The following is a 21,515-nucleotide window of genomic DNA, read 5'->3' as shown; positions in this document are numbered from 1 at the left end:
ATTTTAATGGTTTTCTCAGTGATTTAAACCCACAAAGTAACATATATGAAAAATGTCCCTAAAAATACATTAGTGGAAGTTAAAAACATAGCAAACTGGGCAGGAAACCCAAATCAGCATCCTTAAGTAAAGAAACAGGAGTTATAAAATTCTACAGTGGAAAAAGGAAGAAGTAGTGGCAATGAGAAAACAATATGTCAACATCAAGTCTACCCGAACTGATTCTTGTATGCTCTATAAGCAATGACTTGTAAAGTATTTCTTAAGGTCTCTAGCTTTCCATGTGAAGATAACAAGATAAGGGAGAGGAGAACACGTGATCTAAGCATGGAAACAGTCAACCTGATTTATACTAGCTGTACAATTTGTTTTTTCAAAGGTGTAGTCTGTACTGACAGAGGGATCCCTGGAGAACCTGGAACAAAAGGTCAGATAGGTCTTCCAGGAAGAAAAGGTGAAAAAGGAGAAAAGGGTAAGTACACCTGGATAGTAACAATTGGAATAAGAGGCCTTTGCCAGATATTTGCAAGAAGTTTATGGTAACTTGGAGAATAAGGCCCATCAAGGTGTGTAGTTAAATGGTGTGTTGCCACTGGGGCTTCTAAGGCAGTAGAGACACGTCAGTACAGCAGTTCTTCAGCACTGCAAAGAGAGACTGTTATGCTTTATCCCTTTGAAGGACACAGTGAGATAAAACGGTCTGTGCGCTGCTCATGTAGGAAAAAAAAGAGGTGGGTTTTTTTGTGTAATAATTTTGCAACTGTTTCAATGTAATTTTCACACATTTACTTAGGAAAACAAGGCCTGTGCTCATGTGGTGCTGGTCCTCCTGGTCCCCGTGGTGTGCAAGGACCTCCAGGTACTCAAGGAAGGAAAGGACAAATGGGATACCCTGGAAGACATGGAGAAAAGGGCGATCCAGGCTTATCTGGTGCAATGGGATCACCAGGGCTCCCTGTGAGTAGTTTTCATGAGCTTCCGTAAATGAATAACATCAAGTTATCACTTACGCAGGAGACATTTAAGCAGAATGGTGGAGAAACTGCCCTGGAAAATTATCTGGAAGTTTTATCTACTTTTGCTTCTTACAGTCTTGTTGGAGGAAGCATTTTATTAGCTTCTGTCTGATTTCCCTTGCAGCAGTGGGCAAAGCTTTACACCAAGAGACAGAATCCCATGCTGTGTACCTAACTAGATGCAGATGAATTTTTTTATTGGCAGCTTTGTGGACTTTCACTCAGCAAAAAAAACATCACTTACCTATGGTCATCTTCACTTCTGGGAGAACAGCCTCCTCCAGCAGCCACCGCACTCCGGAGATTCCCTTCCTCTGTAGCCTTGGTGGATTGTGGGTTGAAGCCTGCAGTGGGAAGAGTTTGTGAATCATTCGCAGCTTGATATTGTCGCATTTACAGCCACAGCTGTATATGGACATAGACACAATTCTTCTACTGTTAAAATTTCTTATAGTTTTGTATCTGTGCATTTGGCAGAGTCAGGCTGAAAAGGGCAGGTGCCATTCACATACCTCTTTATAGACATCTTTCGATGTTACTTTAATTGATCTGGTTTTGTGAAACAACACAAGAGTAAGAGATCTATTTTCCCCTCAATTCCCGTACTTCCTGCCTTGCTGGAGATAACTGACAACTTTTTTTTTTGGTCATTGATTAGGGGACAGCTGGTGCTGCTGGACAACATGGGGAAAAAGGAGAGAAGGGTGATCCAGGACAAGTTAGAATAAAAGGTAAACACACATTTTATCATAGCGTTTTTGTTTCCTATACAATGCTTAGACAATAGTGTGAGAAAACCATATTCATCTACTCTAAAAAACGTCATTAGTTTAGTAAGTTACTGAAGCACAGAGGTTATGTATATCCAAACTGCTTTCTTGGTACCATCTCATTCATTTTCTTCTTGCTAAACACAAGAATGACACAGGATTTTGTGGGTTTTATCCTATAGTTGAGCCATAAAACAGTTGAACAGCTTATCATTAATGCTAAAAATGACTTTTTATGTCATGTGATTGATAATCAGAGTCTTCCAGAGGTCTGTGTAGCAGAGACTAAGCAGAGTATTGTGAAAACGTGAAGAAATAATGTTGTACAGAAGCCACCTCCTGAAGTGTCCTCTTCCAGTATAGCAGCTGTTATTGCAACATAAAGCACCAACATCCTTCTTGGGAAAAAATTCAAAGACTCAATGACTATTCAGATTCCTGCTCCTATTTCTAAAAGTTACTCTTGACCAACCATTGAAGAGGAACAATAGGCCACCAGTTGCACAACTGAAATTTTTGTAATTAAATAGATCAAAACCTCTCCACAGTTATGGTTACGACTTCCAAAAGCAAAAGAAACAGGCAACAACAAATTACAGCAATCTGATGGCAAAGCTTAGCTAGAAATGCTAAACTAATTATTCAGACAAAAGATTGTCCATCTCATTGTTTAGGAGAAGTTAGGTTAGCTTTGGATGCCTGTGTTTGTTTACAGATGTCGGAGCAGGGCAAAACATTCACTGTTTATTTGCAAAGGATTTCTTGACACAGGAAAATGAATCTTTGGATACGAATAGTTTTATAGTCCTTTATGCAAAAATTATGTTTTCAAAAATATCAATGCAAGAGAAACCTAGGGGTAAAAAAAAGGAAAAAAAACCCCACAACTTTGGGGAATATTGATGCAAATATTCTGCACCATGTGGCATTGCTATTTCCTTATTTCACTGAATTAAAAAGTAAAACTGACTAGTTTCAATAGCAAAATGTTCTCATTCTGTATATAGCATGAAGAAAAGCCACATTATTGTGGTGCCTGTAAACACTCCTTTTACAGAGAGATCAAGTTGTTCCATGAGGTGTCCAACTACATACTGCCTTCCTAAGCCTAAAATACGTAATTAAGGAAAGGTGAATTAAAGAACTGGAAATTATCATCCAGATATGATGAGTGGTTACCCTGCATTTAACTGAGCAGAGAAAAATAAAAAGCAACAAACCAAAAAAAATAAACCCCAAACAACCAACCCCCCAAAACAACACAAACCAAAAAAAAACCTCAAAAGAAACACAAAACAAAAAAACCTCAAAGAAACAAAAAACAAACAAAACCCACAAAAAAACCTCAACAAAAAACAACAACAAAAAACCCCACCAAAACCTACCACAAATCGACTACCTTACTGCAAATATTATATATTTTTTTTAATTGTTTTAAGGAATAAAAGGTGAAAGAGGTCCTACTGGGCTTCCAGGATTTCCAGGCCAAAGAGGTAATGATGGCAGAGATGGGGAACCAGGATTGCCTGGGGAAAAAGGAGCTGAGGTACGCTTGACTTTCTCAGAATTTTTTTTTCCATTTCAGTTAACATATTATTTTATGAAAGGCCTAGCTACTTAAAGAAAAGTACAATTTTATTCCAATTTCCTAGCAGATTAATCACTTCTATAACTTTATGTTAGCCTGGATAAAAAAAATAATAGCTTTTATCCATTGAAACATTATTTTCTTGGGGGCATTACTGTTTATTTTTCATTCCTGAATATAATTTCTACATCTACTATGTGACAATACTATGGATCAGGAAGAGGAAGGAAAAAAACAAAACAAAGAAACAAACCAACCACAACAACAAAACAAACAACAACAACAACAACAACAAAAAAAACCACAGCAAACAAAACAAAAAAACTCCCACAAACCTCTACCCTTTGTTCATATTGCCCTTGAATATTTAAACTACTAATATAATCCATGTCACTTCACTGTGGAAGAGCGGTTTCTCCATATAGGTCTCTACATGGCTTCTGAAAATCAAAAGAGAGGAAAGGAATTAGGTCTTATTATTTCTTATCAACAATGTATTTCTTTTAGGGTGATTCTGGAGTCCCGCTGCTGGGTGATAAAGGATTCCCTGGGGTGCCAGGACTTCCTGGGCTAAAAGGACAGATGGGATTGCCTGGTTTGGGGTTTCCTGGCCCTCCAGGAGTCAGAGGTAGCCCTGGAGACTTTGGTGATACTGGTAATGTTGGGCCACCTGGTCCAAAGGGCCAGAAAGGTAATTTTGAATGTTTAAATTAAGAACCAAATGACAAAATACATGTTTGGTGGCATCCATTACAGTTTCATGTGTATTATATACAGAGTTACTAATTTACAGTGAAAATCAATTTTGGCCAGCTCCGTGGTCATGTAAAATACAGCCACTGAAAGGTACAATACGATCAGCGTTCAGCAGCAGACACTAGTGAGATATGAATTGCGAGGGGCCTTAAACCTTCAACGTGCCACTTGCACACTGTCAGAGGAATTGTTTTCTGCAGGGAAAAGTATTCCTGAGTGTAAGGATTTGCAAAGCAATGTTTTTTTTCTGAAGGAGGAGGGAAATACATCTCATACTTAGGAATTGGTCTGATTTTTGGTTATAAAAAAATCCTTACCAAAATAAAAACAAAAAACCTGATAGCAATATGTATGAACCAGAAATGTAAACAGAATTGAGATGAAAATACTATTTATTTCTTGCAACAAACTGTTGTAAAGACAAATTTCTGCAGCACCTAAAACCAACCAAACAAACAAAACAATCAAAAAGTCTTTGCCTTTACAGAATGCAGTTGTATTACAACAGTTTGAATCATTACCAATATTCTATACCAAATAAGTGTCAAGTACTTTAAGATTCCCCATCAAACTTTTAATTAATATGGAAATAAGAATGTGCATAAACAGTCCCTTCTCTTTACCTTCACACATCTGGTTGTTTAGTTCCACAGAAATATTAGAGTAGATTCCATTTATTCTAAAATCAAACAGACCAGTTTCTCCCTCTTGCTTCAGGTGAGACTGTCCGCCTTGCCTTACCGTACCCTGGAAATCCAGGTCCCCCAGGCTTTAAAGGTGTTCAAGGTATGTTTACAGATGGGAAAATTTTTGGCTTTAATTGAAGTGGAGTTTTAAGTTGCTCATTAAAAAAAAGAAGATATTCTAAAAAGATACACTCTTCTAGGTTTTCAACAGATATATGCCTCACAATGTAAAACTGCAAATACACAGGAACATACTCATCTAATAGAACCAAGAGCTAGACAGCTATAATATGCATGATCAAAAGGTGTGCAGGCTGCCACCACAGAAATGACTAAAGGAAGGTAGCTTGAAACTGTCCTGCCTCAATTAAAATGCACGAGAGAGTCTAAAATACACAGATGGTTAGAGTCAGATAAGACTTAGAATATGTACATCTGGATACCAGGAAAAAAAGCTATGCAAGGCAAAAATACACTGCAAATCTATATTGCTCATGGCAAGTTGTGACTGAGCCCTAAAATCTGAATACTTATTACAATTACTTCAACTTGTTCAACTTAATTTAAATTCAAAGAACTTATCCAGAAACTGACAAAATACTGCTTGTGGTCACCTCCAAAACATCTGAAATACCTCAGGAAATCCTGATCAGAAAAAAGGGAGATTCTGGATTTTCATGCTCCTTAATATGGTATTACACAGGTAATACATCAGTATTGTAGGCAGTAGCTAATATTTATGCAGACATGAAATAATAGGGATTGAGTTCATCTGCACCATACCAGAAACAGCATATAGCACAGGAGAACATAAGAGTAAGTTGACACCTGTCATTAACTAGGTGAATGTTGTTCATATCCTATAAGATCTTAATGTTACAGGAGATTTTTTTTTCTAATTTACCTCGGTGATTTGTAGTCTGCTGTTTATGCGTTAGGGAACAAGTCCATTAGGGACAACAAGTCCTCGTCCCCAAAATATTTAGAAACAGATGAAAACCACTTGTCTTCAAAGTACATGAATTTGCATGGGATGAAGAAGAAATACTGTTTCCTTATATCACACATTTTAGAACTCTCCACAGTTGGTGAGGTTTTTTTTCTTTTTTTTTTTTTTTAATTTTACATGTTTTCTTTCTGTTTCCAGGACCAAAGGGTTTAAAAGGACTCCCTGGTTATCCTGGACCAAATGGCTTTGAAGGACAAAAAGGCCATCGAGGGAGGCCAGGAGCAGGAATCCCTGGGCCAGAAGGTAAATTGTGCTTTTTTTAATCCAGGAGACCTGCTAGCCAAGCTGTAATGCATACATGCAGGGTAAGGTAGCTACCATGGTAGAACAGAATAAGAAGCACATTTCCATGAAAGCTAATGGAAGAGGAATCTTCACCTGTTTCCCTTTCTTTCCTCCAGCATTGCAGGTACTGCAATGACCTAAAGTTCAGTGTCCAGAGAGGAAATATTCTCAGAAAACTAAGAATGATTAGCATAATTTTAGCAAAGGGTTTGAAGTGGACAAGAGTATACAAGATAGATGCTGCCCTAGAGGAAAACACTGTCACTTCCCACAGGAACAATTACCTCCTTAAATCGTTGTGTATCATTAGCTATATATGAGAAACCTGAAATTTAATGTATGATGTTATTTTTCTTTGCAAAGTTATAACTTAATTCTGGTTAAATTTGCATTATAACATTCCAGTTAAAAACAAAACAAAACCAAACAAACAAAAAAAACCACCAACAAAAATAAAACCACAATGAACAAAACACCACCAACCAACTTCTGAATTATGCCCTATTTGAATTTAAAAATCATATCAACAGGCTTTCGAGGCAGAGCTGGTGACCCTGGTGATGAAGGTGAAAGAGGATCTACAGTTGATGGTAGAAGTGGCCCTCCAGGACCACCTGGCATAGATGGTCAGAAGGGGGTTCAAGGTGATCCCACATATGGTCCTCCAGGAATCCCAGGCAACAGGGGACTGCCAGGGCCACCTGGTGCACATGGAGCAAGGGGTGATCCCGGCATTCCTGGGCTTCGAGGTATGAACCAGCTTTTATGAAGCTTTTCCATATGTTCAAAGGGGAAAATCTGAGCAAAGGTGGCCCCGATTCAGATGAAACTTACTCTTATCTGGATCCCTAATGGTGACTGTGGATGGTATGCCCTATTTTTATGCTTATATTTTTAAAGTTAAGGTGGATCCTCCACTAAGGAGATCTGCACTGCAGGAGGGGGAAGCTGCCTTTGCCCAGTCCATGGAGTAACAGTGCAACTTCCTATTCTTACTACTGTTACTTGTTGCCTTGTGGCCATTTGTACTTAGGGCCTCCTGCTCTGCCATGCAGATAGGCCCTGCCTCAGGGTCTCACCTGAAAAGACTGGCAAGAGGTGGGAGAATGCTCAGGGAGAAAGGGTGAACTTCTTTGCCCAGAGTTATACATAATAATTTTCAATATCTTGGGCACTACAGTCCTCATTTCTGCAGGCGAGTTTTGCTAGTTGCTGCAGGTGTTTCCACAGTGCCACTTCCTTCCCACTTCATAGCAAATGTTTCATTACACCCCCTTCTGTGCAGGGAACACCTACAGAACTGAGCCCAGCACTGTATAGCTGGTGCATGCCAGTGAGTTCCTTCCATTCTGCTCCTACACACCATGAAACTAGCTTTTTGTGCCTTAAAATTTTCACCTATATGTGAGGGTTGAATTAGAATTTGTCCCTTAAAGAAAGAAGCTCTTCACAGCAGCCAATTCTAAATTGCAGAAAAGCATCAGTTTTCAGAAACTATACAAACACTAGAGGATATTACAATAACTGAATGTGTAATTTCAAAATTACAATTAGAAATTCTGAGGGATGGTAAGTAATGGAAGTAAAATGTTTTACAATGTTTTTTTGTTTCCAGGACAGCCTGGTACCCCAGGATTTCCAGGTGCCAAAGGTTTTAGAGGCCCAGAAGGTGATATAGGAGCACCAGGATGTCCAGGCTTCCCTGGTCCACCATGTGTCCCAGGTATACCAGGGCCACCAGGACTCAGAGGTGTCACAGGCCTGCCAGGACCTCAAGGTACACGACATCCATCAGGTTGCCTCACAGCTCTAAGTTTTGCACATCTGTTCTAGCAGATTTAATCGCATGATTTTTGTGGCTGTCATGACAAATACTTCCAAGAGTGCTGCTCATTAGTGGGGGTGTACGTTACGTTTTACACATTTCCTTAAACTCAAGGAATGTATAGCATACATCTCAAATGTTTCCCAAGTTTCCTTCCCTTCCTATACTGTTCCTTAACTGGCCAAATCAGTGTGTTCACTATCAAGTTATCCACAGGAAAGTAACTCTTATTCTATTGTCCGGTCATTACTGTGATACTTTTATCTTCCTTGTTGTTAAACAGAACTGTTATTTATGGAGAGCTAGGAGACATATACATCAAAAGTGTTTAGGAATTAGGGCTTTTTCACAGGATGCTTCTACTGATATGTCTCTCACTGAAGAAATACAAGAAGAACATTGCAGGTGAAAAACCTAGGCAGTCAGGACTTCAGCACAGTAGCAAAGTTTCCAAGTCATTTTGGCATGTTTTATGACATTCAAATTTAAACCAAAATCTGTCATTTTTTACTTTTTAGATACGATTGCTGAACCCTTGTCCTGCATTTACATACATAGAATAAAGCTCTTTTTCTTCAGGCTTACCAGGCTTTAAAGGTCAGAGGGGAGACAGAGGCCTAACTGGGCCACCTGGAATCAAAGGTCTCAAAGGTCCTCCTGGCTCACAAGGTCCCCCAGGTCCCCCAGGCTCCCGAGGACTTCCAGGACTTCCAGGCAATAGAGGGCCCCCTGGTTTCCCAGGACAAACAGGTACGTTAAACACCCTGCAGACCACCTCATCTGTAACTTCTCCTGTAGAGGGAGCTGTTCCTACTGCTGTTAAAGCTAGGAAGTACTTTGCACCCTCCTCCCTTTCCAGCTTTGAGAATAAGACCCTGGAGCAGGGCACAGGCAAGAACAATCGCATCCTTTGTTCTTTTTCTTATAATGAAAACAAAGGGATGGAAATAGCTTGATGCATCCTGGTGCTTTAGTTGTTTTACAACACTGACATATTTCCATATATTATTTCCTGACTATTTGTAATATGTTGACATTATAATATGCTATAATAAGAACAATATATTGTTTATAACATCCACCCTATCTCCTTTACTGATGCAGTCTGTGATTGTATGCTGATTAGTAAGTGGAGAAATAGCTTCACAGTTTGTCTAATACTTATTGAAAAAATGTGATTTTGGTCCTGAGTCATCACTGGCTAATGGGCAAAAGTTCTCAATAATTATAGCAAAATCCTCTTTTCTTCTGTCATCTGAACAGAGAAGTTGTGATTTCCAGTAGCCACAAGCAAAATCTGGTGGTGTCTTAGGCTATGCATGGTATTTGAGGTGTGCTGAGGATAGCTGCTTTTATAGTGAGTGAAGCTGAAAACTCCAGAGGGTGGCAGCAGGGAGGGGGAAAATAATTATTTGCTTCAAGGCAATCTGGTTTTCAAGGCAAGTTTGATCTTGGCATGAAGCCACACTCCAGCTATTGGGTCTCTAGCTTTGCTGATTCCCTAAGGAGACCTGCTAAACATCCTGCCTTTTGCTTTACACTCTTCCTTAGAATATGACAGCCACAGCATAGCAGGCTGAATATGTAAATAAAGCATTTAATATTACCAGGAAGCAAAGGGATTCACGGGCCCCAAGGATTCCCAGGACTCCCAGGAACACAAGGCCCAATGGGAATCTCTGGTATTAAAGGTGAAGAAGGAGAAATGGGTCTACCTGGGCCTAGTGGAGAATGTGGAGATATGGGAATAAAAGGTTTGTAAAAATCACTTCACTCTGTAGTTATATTATTGCTATGTTTAGTTTTGTTACTACTGTGTTAAGAATATATTTACTTTTTCTTCTTGTTATAAGGGCATATTCACTTCTATTTTCAGAGATACTAAATCCTAGATACAGTTATCTCACTTACAAATGCATGATGAAAAATAACTAAAGAAAAATTAATTCTGCTCAGATGAATAGGTGCATTTACCACTAAATCAAACACAGTAACATCACTTATTCAGGAAAACCTTGAATTTTGTCCTGTACACATCTGAAACTTTAGATTTTTCAAGTTTTCTATTATATTCTCTGTGTTCTTCAATCTATGTAAAACATACAGGAAATAATCTCTCTAAATATTAATATAAGAAAGAGAACAACCAACTCCAAGGTGCAGTCACAGACAGTACACTATGGAGTAGACAATACAATCACCATATTTCATATTCCAGACAAGCAGGGAATAATTCTGATTTAACATAACCTGGGTTACTAGTGAATTAACTAACAACAAAAAAAAAAGAAAGAGAAGGCTAATAAATTGTGTGAGCAGTGAGCCTGCTGAAACCACTGAGAACTGCATTTGAAAGCTGTCTCTGTTATGGAAGTCTTCACTAAAATTAATTTTCAGGACATGTCATGAGGATTTACTTACATTCCATATGTTTGGTTCAAAGGTGAAAGAGGGCCTCCAGGAGACAGTGGCTGCATTAACCTCCGTCTTGAGAAAGGACAAAAGGGGGAACCAGGGTTTCCTGGTGAGGATGGATTTAAAGGTGAAAGAGGTAGGTTCATAAAATAAAGCCCTGCATATACACACATTCATCTGTTGTAAGTCACTGGTGTTTTTCACAGGTTTGGACTCACAGTTGCAGTAACACCCAGCTACCTTACCGTGTTTACAGATTCTTAAAATAGCAGGCTAGTTTCTTTGGACAATTACTAAGGCAATACACATAGGGGAATGCATACCCATATGCAAAATAAGTGCCGAATCATAGCTTGACTGTATTGGTTGTTATCTTGTTCTGCAATTAACTTCAGGTGAAAAAGGCAATACTGGTTTCAGAGGCACCCCAGGATTTCCAGGGAAGAACGGTGTCCCGGGACTGCCAGGTGACCACGGTGACACTGGACTGATGGGGTTTCCAGGATCACGGGGTCTCCCAGGACCAAAGGGCTTTAAAGGAAGTACAGGTTTTCAAGGACAACCAGGTGACCAGGTAAACTGAAAGTAGTAGTGAAGTGTCCTGGACTTTGCAGTTATGTCCTTCCTCCAAGAAACATGGTGAAGGGCACTTCTATTGTACTTACCCTTTAGATGCTCCTCCTGAAAACAGACTGTCAGGAAATTCCTTTCTGCAACACTTCAATCCTTTGATAACATTTTAGCAGGAACTGTAGTCAGAGTCAACAAAGGGCATCTACCCTCCCTCCTAGCTGCATGTTGTGATTTTGTTATAATATATGGCCACTTGTGGAAGTCCAGGCTACACCACACTAATTAGGGGGAGAAAAAAAATGGATGCACAATCAAGTCTTTACCATGATTCTTAAGAACAGATTGATAAATCACTTACTGCAGAGATCATAATGTAGCAGCAGCACAAGTATGAAATTAAGAAAACATATAGCTGTTTTTTCATATCTAGCTGTGCGGAGCAGCCAAGCCAACAGACATGACAAACCAAGTCTTCTGTGCCCATACTGACAACTTATACCAAACAGAACCCAAGCAGGCAATATTGCTTAAGAACAAATAGAGAAAACTGCACATATAAGATAAAATTCTTCTCTGGCTTGTATGCTAGGAAGACAGGCTTTGAGATTACATGAAGCTTAAAGCACAGTTGTTTTGTGGTTTGTTTGTTTTTGTAAAGGGACATATCTTTGGTTCACTTGGCTTTTATTATATTTATTTGAAGAGAATCTGTTTTGCTGATTACAGGACATTATTCAAAAGAAGAACTAAGAAATCTTTACATTCTTACTGTTACAGTATAATGTATTTCTGGTTAATGTTTATAGTAAATTTTGGGCAACATACAACAATATTTGGTACATTTTTATGGTACCTTTTAAATCAAATTACTAAAGCCATCTGTGGAGAATTTAAGCTGTTCAAGCCAAAAGTTAGCATAAACTATGGAAGCACAAATTCAAAATGATTAGCAAGTTTAATCTACAGCTTCTTGGAAGTGTTAGTGGTCACTGTTAGACATGTAACAAAGAAAGCATGCTTTGCTGTTGAGCTTCAGGCACAGTTTTGCTATTCATATTGATTGCTGGTCCGTTTACCAGTGTAAGAGAACCAAATGCTCTTACAGATCATTCCTGCTACACATATCCTATGTCAAACATTTTTATTTTGTTTTTTTAAAAAATACAGGGTGATTTTGGCTTACCAGGAATCCCTGGAAACCCAGGACTGACTGGCCCCAAAGGATTTAAAGGTAATGAGTTCAAATAGATGTACTTTTGAGAAGAGCAGTATTGTTAGGATGACTGTGCTCCGATAGATGGCAAATACTCACTAGAACGGGGGAAACAGGACAGAAGTGAAAATAATTAAAACACAAATGTCATTAGAAACAAGTCTGACTTACCTGAGGAGAAAATTTGCATTTTGCTATATTCTTTAACAGTTTGTCCCTTCTAAAGTAGATCTTTCTAGTTTAGAAGATAAGTTTGTGTCAGATTTCATAGGGTTTAATATTCTATCAAACACATGCAAAAATCCACTCTTATGGATCTGTAAAATTTGTCAAATCAAATAAGAGAAAATGCAATTGTTTTTGGTATTATGGTATAGTATTATACAGATATGTGGAATTTTTTAAATATTCTACATGATTTATATTTTTTTTTATATTACTTATTTTCCAGGCTATGATTTTTGCATTCTTGGAACACCTGAAAGTTTAGCATAAGAAATCAGGCAGAGTTCATACCCGTGCAAGCAAAATTATTCAGTTGAAAAGATAAAGTTTTGCATATTATTTTTTGCATAGGTAGAGATTATTCTGAAAAAAAAATATCTATAATATTTAGATTTGTAAAGTGTTTCAGTGAAATACAAAATGGTATTGTCCAGCATATTCCAAATTTCCATGAAGCAGGACTTCATTACTAATAACAAAATTAAATCTTTACTTGGTAAAAAGCATTAAGAGGACAGGAGAAATTATTTTCTCAGTTACAGTTTCCATTTCTTCAAAAATTCAAGACCTTCTCAGCCACGAAATATGAAAAAGTGAAGTAAAATAGTCAATATAAAGAAAACTTCTATGAAATGTATTGAAAACAAATTTACTGGGAAGGTTTTCCTTAAAACTAAAGCAGGAAATAGCCAGTAAAGGTGGGGGTTGCTATGGCAGGGGATTTCTAGCAACATTTGAACTTGATAGTTTCTCTTAAGCCTTCAGAGCAAAATCAGACAATGAAGCTGGAAACAGCACGAGTTGGTAGGAGAGGTCAGACATTTGTACAGACAATGTAAGGCAAAATTGCTCAGAATTATTGATTATGTGATAAACAGGAATTTCAGCACAGACAGAAAGAAGGTGTGCTGGCTTAAAGTCCTCAGCGAGTTCCTGAAAGGTCTTTACTGAGTAAAATAAACTCACACTATATTGATTTTGCATATCCTCACAAACCTAGATAAGGAGTTCTCTTTGTTTAATAAAGTGTTACAGGGAGTTTATTCAATACCTTTTCATTATATGCTGTCAGTATTGGTAAAGTTCCCATCATTTTTGGTTTTGTTTTTGGCTTTTTTGTTATGGAAAATTTACATGAACGCTGCCAGGAGTCATTCGAAACACAAATTGAGTTAATACTTCAAGACAAGTTGAGTTGGCAGATAACTTGCATGGGTCAAAGCATTTTTCATTCTATGTTCTCAGTCCCTTTTATAGCTGCTAATATATATAGTAAATTACCTGATCTTAGAAAATTGTCCAACTTTGAGTTTGCGGATGAAAAGGATACTTGTATGAAATGAAAGTTGTTGTCACTCAACAGGCAAGAGAGGTGACCCAATTCCTCTGCTTGGTACACGTGGTCGAAAAGGGCCTCCTGGAGATCCAGGATTACCAGGTACCTCTGACTGAAGAAAAAATCAGACATAAAAACTTATTTTCTCTTAAGTTTTGTTAGTGGATAGAGAGCTCTTCTTCATGTGTATTCATGAGTAGTATTTTCTACAGTTGTAAGCCCAGGGACTGCATTACAATGTGCAATGTAGCCAGGATGAACATTGGAGGTAGAGGCTAGTCTTGTCTAGTACACCACCAACAAACTGACACCAGAATAAAACCTGGCTTGGCTGTTTCTTGCTGGGCATGTCTGCTCTTTCAGGTATCACCAGAGAGATCAGTAGAATTTATTGCTATATATAGATGCAAGGACCAGCATTATTTGAATAAAATTATTTCTCTAGTCAAGAAACACCTTACTGAACTTTTATATTTGTAAGCTTGTAATGAGATGAAGAATGGGCAACTTTAAACAAATAAATGCTAGATTTTCTTTTTTCTTTAAGGACTCTGTGGATTCCCAGGAGAGAAGGGTTCACCAGGTATCCAAGGGGAACCGGGACGACCAGGATCCAAGGGTGACCCTGGATACCCAGGAATACCTGGATTTCCAGGTAATGCCAAAGTTTAAAAAATAGTGCCATGTAACAGCTCAAAAGATACACGGAACAGGAAAATTCGGCTGAGGAGGCACCTCTGTGGAGGATGCTGGAGAAATCATAGATCATATGAAGGCGTGGATTGAAAGCTATTTCCATGCCTATAGCGAGCAGCAAAATCCATCAGTTCTTCATACATTCCCATACACTTTCAGGTACCTCTGATTAATGCAGTGTGCTGCATAGCATGAAGAAAAAAGAAAAATAAATCAACAGTTTAATAGATTTGCACGTTCATAGTTGTGTGTGTGTGTGTGTGTTTGTGTGTGTGTAGGAGCGACGGGTCATCAGGGATTGCCAGGAGAACCTGGAGAAAAAGGGAAACATGGAATTTTGGGACCTCCAGGATTGCAAGGATTACCTGGATCACAAGGCAGACAAGGTAAACAGTATACAGTGCTGTTCTACTGGTCATGTAACAGCACCAGACATAAATACCATTTTAGTAGTGAAAATGGAAAAGGCCTGTGAGCAACATTTTGACTGTGTATTCTCTCAGACTGCTAGAAGAATTAAGCCAGTTCCCATTGCCTTTGAAAAATAACATAAATGCCACCTCAGAAAAATGGGATGCAACCTAAAATGAGTAAGGAAAAAGGCAGAAACAGATTCTGGCTCAGCTGATGTAACTGATAGCAGTAGTTAAGGAAAGAAAAAGGAGTTTGCAGTAATTCAGATGTTTCACTTCAATTATGCTGTGTTCTACCTTTTCACCAGGGAGTGCCACTGTTACTCTAACAAAACCAGCAAACTTGTGCAGGCAGTTTTGTCTTACAAATTTGTTTTAACGATTTGTCGTAAGATAACATGAATTATTTTTGTTGGTGGTTTTGATGTTTTGTTTTCTCCAAAACCTTATTTTTAATCCATTTAATGTAGAAACCTTTCCCCCAAATCCTAATTTACACTTATTCACAAGGATTGTTATGTTTAGATTGAACAGCAGTTCATCTATCAAGTTGTTTTTGTTGGAGAACATGATTAACCTTTGCTATACTGAGAATGACATACTGAAATTATAAGTTGCATTAATGTTTTATAAAGAAAGCTAATCAGCTATGTACATTGTATCCTCTCTGTGTGATACTGTGCTTCATAACCAGTTCCTGGACAGGAAGAATATTAGTGACCCATATGCAGCAATCACAGTAAAGTAACACTTGGGGCTATGATAAATGCTTAGAGGGAACATGCACTTTTTCAAACTCAGCCTAAGGAAAAATTGAGGTTTTTCTATAAACTATTGAAAATTTACATTAAAAATGGAAACCATTTATGATTGCTTGCAGTAAAGTACATGGTGCCAGTTTAAACTGTCATAACAGATTCCTTGCTGGTGCATGATCTGCAAGAGAACATCTCATTGTTGCAAACAATATTTCCTGTATCAGAGGCAGAGATCAGTAGTGACAGGGATGTCTAAATTGAGAGGGGTCCAAAAAAATAAAAGAGCAGCATTCTTCTGCTGAAAACTTCTAAGTAGCAGATGGAATCTCTTTTCCTGTCGCAAGTAGTAAGCCACTTCTATATTGCACAGAAGTTATTCCAAGTCCTGCACAGGAAATGTAACAAATTAACACACGTGCTGCAGAGGGGAAAGTTCAGTTCCAAATGGTGATTCATTAGAGGCCGAGTGGCCTGCTAAGCCTTAGGATTCTATATATTGCCAGCATAGTTGAAAAGAGGGTTGATACCTTTGAGATTATATCCAGTAATGAAAACAGAATGGAATTTGTATTTCAGTTAAATTGATGAATATAGATCTTAATGCCATTTTCAATAAATATTTTTCCTAGCATTAGAAGTGAAACGGTTAATTGGCTATTCATATCTAAGTACATGGCCTTGTTAGTCTAATTGCTTGTCATTTTCATTAAATGTGTTGTGCCTGAAGAACTTTTACATTACAAAAATTAGTTAAACAGCACCTACCAAAGCATAATCACATTTTCTTTATTACAGAGATAGTTTTACTAGTTAAGGGCTTGGTCTGGCAAGCCTTACTTGTATGAGTAATCTTTGATGAAGCAAGTAATATTAAGAACATCAGCAGAATTACTTGTGTGAGTAGAAGCAGAATTGGGCTGTAAAATACAGGAACAGTGGTTCATACATAGGTCAGCCAATTCAGCTGTACCTAGAAATATGGGACTATAGGAATCCAAAAATCTAGAATTATATGTGTTGATATTATAATAGATTGTTGGCGAATGTGTCAGAAATTCCCTGGAAAGCAAGTAAACCAAGCAAATCCTGACTGAATGAGCTAAAAAAAAAAGTTTTAAATGGTGACATGGGTGCCAAAAATCATGAGAAGTTCATAATAATTTTAAAATACCACCGTTAAATTCCCCAAATTGGCATGCAACTTTTACACCAATTTGAAAATGGGGATATCCCCGAAGTACAAGCAGGCTACAGAGAGCAGGACTGAAACTTAGAATGTCATAAAAAGTTAAAGAGCAGTTAATTAAAGGCAGAAAAGATATTACAAGCTGGATTACTAGTATCCCATATTATGAAGGGGATTACTTAGAAGAGTATATTATCCATGTCTTGCAGGTTTTCAAACAATCTTCTCAATTTAAAATTTTTCCAGACCAGTGTTTGCTACAGGCTGGATTTTTTTCCTTTCTTTTCATTCTTTTGTTAAATTTTAACTAAAATAATTCAATGGTTTCTGAGAACAAAGCTATGGGATTATTATTTTTGGTGTGTCTGTTAAAGGACTCTAGTGCCCTTTTATTTTTCCTTTCTCAGATGACCTATCTTTGAACTAAGGACCTTTAAATTTGGAAGGTGAGGCATTTAATGAAGGGTATTTTTGTTGCTATTCCTGCAGCAATTTGTCCTTGACAAATTTGACCCAATTTATAAACTTTTTTTTAAAAATAATAATAATAATAATAATCCATTCATATGTGCTTAAGTAGAGCAATAAATTCTCCTGTGATTCATGGTCTGGATATACAGCAGATCTGCGTGCTGCAGGACAGGCTGGGATCCAGCACAGGAACTGAAACAGAGAACCTACATCTTCTATGCCAGGAACTGGTGAGACAGGGAAAAGGAGACAGACAAAAATAATTTAGACTTGTGGAATACCACTGCAACTGGACAGGGAATCCTATGTGAGCAGGAGAGGACACGGTGGGGAGGGAAATTAGACGGAACAAAGATGGCAAAGAGACAGGAACGGGCCCCGCCAGTATTGTTCAACTTCTTGACAACCAGTGTCCACTCTAATCTGTCCCTGTCTGAGGCAAGAAATGTCCCAAGTCTATTCCTCTGTCTGAAACCTCTTTGAAACCTGTTACAAAATGACCCACCAGTTTTGCCAGATCTGTTCCTATCAGCAGGTGACAGGCTGCTATCTGCATTTAGTGGTGTACATCTTCACATTTGATACTTTGTCTATACAACTTAGGAAACTACAAAGTGCTAAAGACATTACATTTTTACTCTCTACTGCAAGCAACAAACACAATCTCAGATTAGTTCAACTTTAAGAACAGATAAAAAAATGCCATCTATGTTTTTGCTTATTGTGTTTTGGCAATTTTCAAAAAAGCATAGATTATAAAGTACAAGTTATACACCTGACTACCATGAACACTCAGCCTGTGATCTGGTCACCTCATGAAAATCACTAGTGACAGAGCTGCTGTATACTATCACATGTCAGCATACGTCTTCATTACAGATTCATTGTCTTCAAAGACTTTGTGCTTTTCAGTTTAAAGAATTTTTGTAATAGCATCATGAAAAAACAAACCAACCAACCAACTAATATTGTTTTCTGTGTGAAATCTGAAGGACTAGGGGAAAGCAGCAAGGTGAAAAATTATCTTCTTTCTAATACATCTAGATTAAATTGCACTTATATTTGGAACTTTAGCTTTAAAGTTATTTTAGGCAGTGTCTGCATGCAGGTCACCTGGTCAGGCAGTGACAGCACAGCCAACATTGGGCTAGCGGTAGTTGTAGCCAACAGTAGTCTGGCCACAGACAGGAGCTTCACTGTAGAGTCAAGCCCATACTGAGCTTCCTGCTGCTAGCTGCAGTATAGCAATACCTAAAGGATTAAAAGGTATGTTTGCTAATTGCTTTGAGGTGAAACTGGATCATGATTGCTATTTTCAGATTTTTCATGTTTTCCTTTCTGAAAAGACTGCATTCAGGTGCAATGTGATTTCATCTTCAATTGCCAATAGGAATCAAATTCAGCAAATACCCTGCCTTGATCCAGAATGTGTTCCCAGAAAAAAAAAAAAAAAGCATAATTTTTAATTGCAACTTTAAAGGATTATTGTGGCACCCAGTCATGCCTGTAATACCTCTCAGGTCTTCCCGGACTGCCTGGACTGGATGGCTTGGATGGACTAAAAGGTCAAAAAGGTTCTGCAGGATCTCCAGGTAAAGAAGAGAAAAGATTTTCTGTTCCACATAGCTATAAGTGACTGAACATGCAAGGAATGATGCACGATATTTTGATATTTGCCTTCCCCAGAAGATATTAAGGCCCAGACTAAGCTTTCAAACAGAATCTCAAGTATGCCTAATGACACACCTGCGGTTATTTGTGGGGAAAACTTTAAAACTTCCATTACTCATAGTTTTGTTGGAACCTTTCAAGGCTGTTTATAAAATGAAAATGTTCAGTGCAGATGATTCAAAGTAGAGCCAAGTCTCCAGTTGTTTTTTTATATGTAAAAGATAAATTAACAAATTAAAGGGAGATTTATGAAATCCCAGCCCTATTAAAGTCCATGGGAGTTGTGCCACAAACTTAAGAGGAACCTGGATTTCACTCACACTAATATATTTGCAACTTTCAAAAGGTGCTTTTGAAGCATTATTAAACAGTGCTCACCATCTCTTTAGAGATTATAAGTTTATGCCAGTAGAAAATTAAATTGAGGACCATGCAGTCAGTTTGTACTTCAAGTTACAGACAGTAGTGGCATCATAAAATAACCCCTGAAGAAGAGCATTAAAGCAAAAAGATTGCTTTCTTTGAAAGAGATGAATTAGGGCCAGATTCAACAAAACTCTATCCAGCTTCCAAGAGAGAACCAGAAAAATAGCACTAGGCAACCCTTGCAAGGAAGAACATCTGCAGCTGATATTTCTATTCTGCACATCTGTATTTGTACTCACTGCAAGCTTTATGTACATAATTGTTTTCCTATAAAGGTCAAAGTGAAACAGGGGCCCCAGGATACCCAGGAGAACCTGGACCAAAAGGAGACAGAGGTGAACCTGGATGGCCTGGTATTTCTATTCCAGGCCCCCCTGGAGAAAGGGGATTCCCAGGATTCCCAGGTAAGAAAGGGTTTTCTCCTTAGTGATGCCCTGCGGAGTTGAAATGAAGCTCATACAGGGTCTTCCCCTGGTTAGTATGAACATTAATGCAATTTTTGTTGCAATAACATGCTGATGTTTCTTGAGTAGATTCAGAGATCCCAGTGTTTCTTGTTTATTATGTTACAGAAAAAGAAAGAATGAGAATAGAGAATGATGGACTTGGACAGATGCAGGGAACTGCTAGGTGGAGTTGACTCTTGGGAAGAAATTCCTGAAGAAAAAGAGTGTAAGAGATCTGGTAGTCACAGAAATACAGTAAATCTTATCAACTGTTCTGATGTAAATGGCATAGAACTGTATCACAAGATTGCTGTGGTTATTGCAGAGCCTTGGTGAGACAGGAATTGCATAGAAATAGGAAAAAGCAAGTGTTTGAGAGAGGGCTACTAAGAAGGTTAAGAGACTGTAGCATCTGTTGTATGAGGAGAGGCTGAGGGAGTAGGAACTGCTAAGCCCCCAGAAGAGAAGGCTCCGGAGGGATTTTATCAATGTGTATAAGTACCTGATGGGAAGGACATGGAGACAGATTCTTCACAGTGGTATCCAGGGACAGGATAAGAGGCAATGGGTACAAACTGACATACAGGAAATTCTACTTAAATATAAGGAAAAGTTTTCTTTTTCCTGTGAGGGTGATTAAATATGGGAACAGGTTGTCCAGAGAAGTTATGAAGTGTCTGTCCTTGGAGATTCTCAAAACCCAGCTGGGCAGAGTCCTAGGCAAGCTGCTCTAGCCTCCTGCTTTGAGGAGGAGGTTGGATGAGAAATTCTCCAGAGGCCCATTCAAGCCTCAGCAATTCTGTGATTAGAAATGACATGAGCTTTGCTCTACCAAACCTTGCCACAGTGTGTCATAACATGCAGAACAAAACTAGCAGGGGTGAATTCTGGTGAGGTGAATTATTCTAAGGGGAAGACAATAATTTTTCTGAATTCAGTTACTAGTTTGTGAATTGGGGGAGTCAACAGAATGGTGTTGTTGAGGGGAAAAAAAAAAAAAGAAAAAAGAAAATTTTTATTCTAAGCTGTATTAACACTGCTTGACATAGGATGGGCAAGGCCTCCCATGGTATCCTGTGTCCAGCTTTGACAAACTGGGAAGAACTCACTAGAGAGAAAATGGAAGGATGGGGTCAAAAACAAGACTGAAGGAACTAGATCTGCTTTGTAGAAAAGAGAAGGCACCACGGTGCAACACATGTTCTAACAAGCTGCAACTATTCAAAAGTGTTATGCAGAGGATGATAACCTGTAACTCTTTCTGCCCGCCATACGTAAAAGTGCTAATGTCTTTTTTTTTTGCAAAAAATCCAGATTACAAATTGGGAAAGAATATACATTTAAGGCTAGTAAATTCATCTTATTCAACAACATTTTTAGGAAATGGCTGAACTCACTTTTGCTAGGAACACCCTGTGAATACTTATCCTGTCCCGGGCAGAATGATTCTATAGTCTTGATTCATATTTCTACCATTTCTCCCATTGTTAGAATTCAGGAGAAGGCAGCTACTTGCAGCAATATGTCAAGGCGTGATGATGCATTCTTTAGTTTAAGCACATTTTTATGGGAAGAATTAAAAATTTTAGAAGATAAATATTTTCACTTCACAAGATGTCTTCATTAGCCTAATCACTGGTACGCTCGGTATACAAGTGAGAGCATACATTATCTCCATGACTTCATGTCAGCATTCTTTTAGTTAGTAGCTTATTTCTGTAATGTAAAAAAACACCTCCAATTTTTTTTTC

General features: G+C 38.2%; 1 protein-coding gene across 1 annotated transcript in view; it reads left to right on the top strand.

Moving 5' to 3' along the window:
• COL4A4 (collagen type IV alpha 4 chain) overlaps nucleotides 1–21,515 on the top strand; it is a gene marked incomplete at both ends in the record, with an annotated part of 63,185 nt that overhangs the window by 32,377 nt on the left and 9,293 nt on the right. The window contains 19 exons of the mRNA XM_080350115.1: nucleotides 380–472; nucleotides 794–957; nucleotides 1,675–1,747; nucleotides 3,226–3,332; nucleotides 3,882–4,065; nucleotides 4,848–4,916; nucleotides 5,964–6,068; nucleotides 6,641–6,859; nucleotides 7,726–7,887; nucleotides 8,515–8,685; nucleotides 9,546–9,689; nucleotides 10,379–10,486; nucleotides 10,746–10,924; nucleotides 12,091–12,154; nucleotides 13,725–13,799; nucleotides 14,245–14,352; nucleotides 14,672–14,779; nucleotides 18,742–18,813; nucleotides 19,594–19,722. Of these exons, the coding sequence (XP_080206241.1) occupies nucleotides 380–472; nucleotides 794–957; nucleotides 1,675–1,747; nucleotides 3,226–3,332; nucleotides 3,882–4,065; nucleotides 4,848–4,916; nucleotides 5,964–6,068; nucleotides 6,641–6,859; nucleotides 7,726–7,887; nucleotides 8,515–8,685; nucleotides 9,546–9,689; nucleotides 10,379–10,486; nucleotides 10,746–10,924; nucleotides 12,091–12,154; nucleotides 13,725–13,799; nucleotides 14,245–14,352; nucleotides 14,672–14,779; nucleotides 18,742–18,813; nucleotides 19,594–19,722 (2,334 nt within the window). The remainder of the gene's footprint in view (nucleotides 1–379; nucleotides 473–793; nucleotides 958–1,674; nucleotides 1,748–3,225; nucleotides 3,333–3,881; nucleotides 4,066–4,847; nucleotides 4,917–5,963; nucleotides 6,069–6,640; nucleotides 6,860–7,725; nucleotides 7,888–8,514; nucleotides 8,686–9,545; nucleotides 9,690–10,378; nucleotides 10,487–10,745; nucleotides 10,925–12,090; nucleotides 12,155–13,724; nucleotides 13,800–14,244; nucleotides 14,353–14,671; nucleotides 14,780–18,741; nucleotides 18,814–19,593; nucleotides 19,723–21,515) is intronic.

Source organism: Nesoenas mayeri (assembly GCF_963082525.1).
Source record: "Nesoenas mayeri genome assembly, chromosome: 9".
NCBI lineage: Eukaryota > Metazoa > Chordata > Aves > Columbiformes > Columbidae > Nesoenas > Nesoenas mayeri.
The sequence above is the reverse complement of the archived record's forward strand: the minus strand, read 5'-3'. Positions and strand labels throughout refer to the sequence as shown.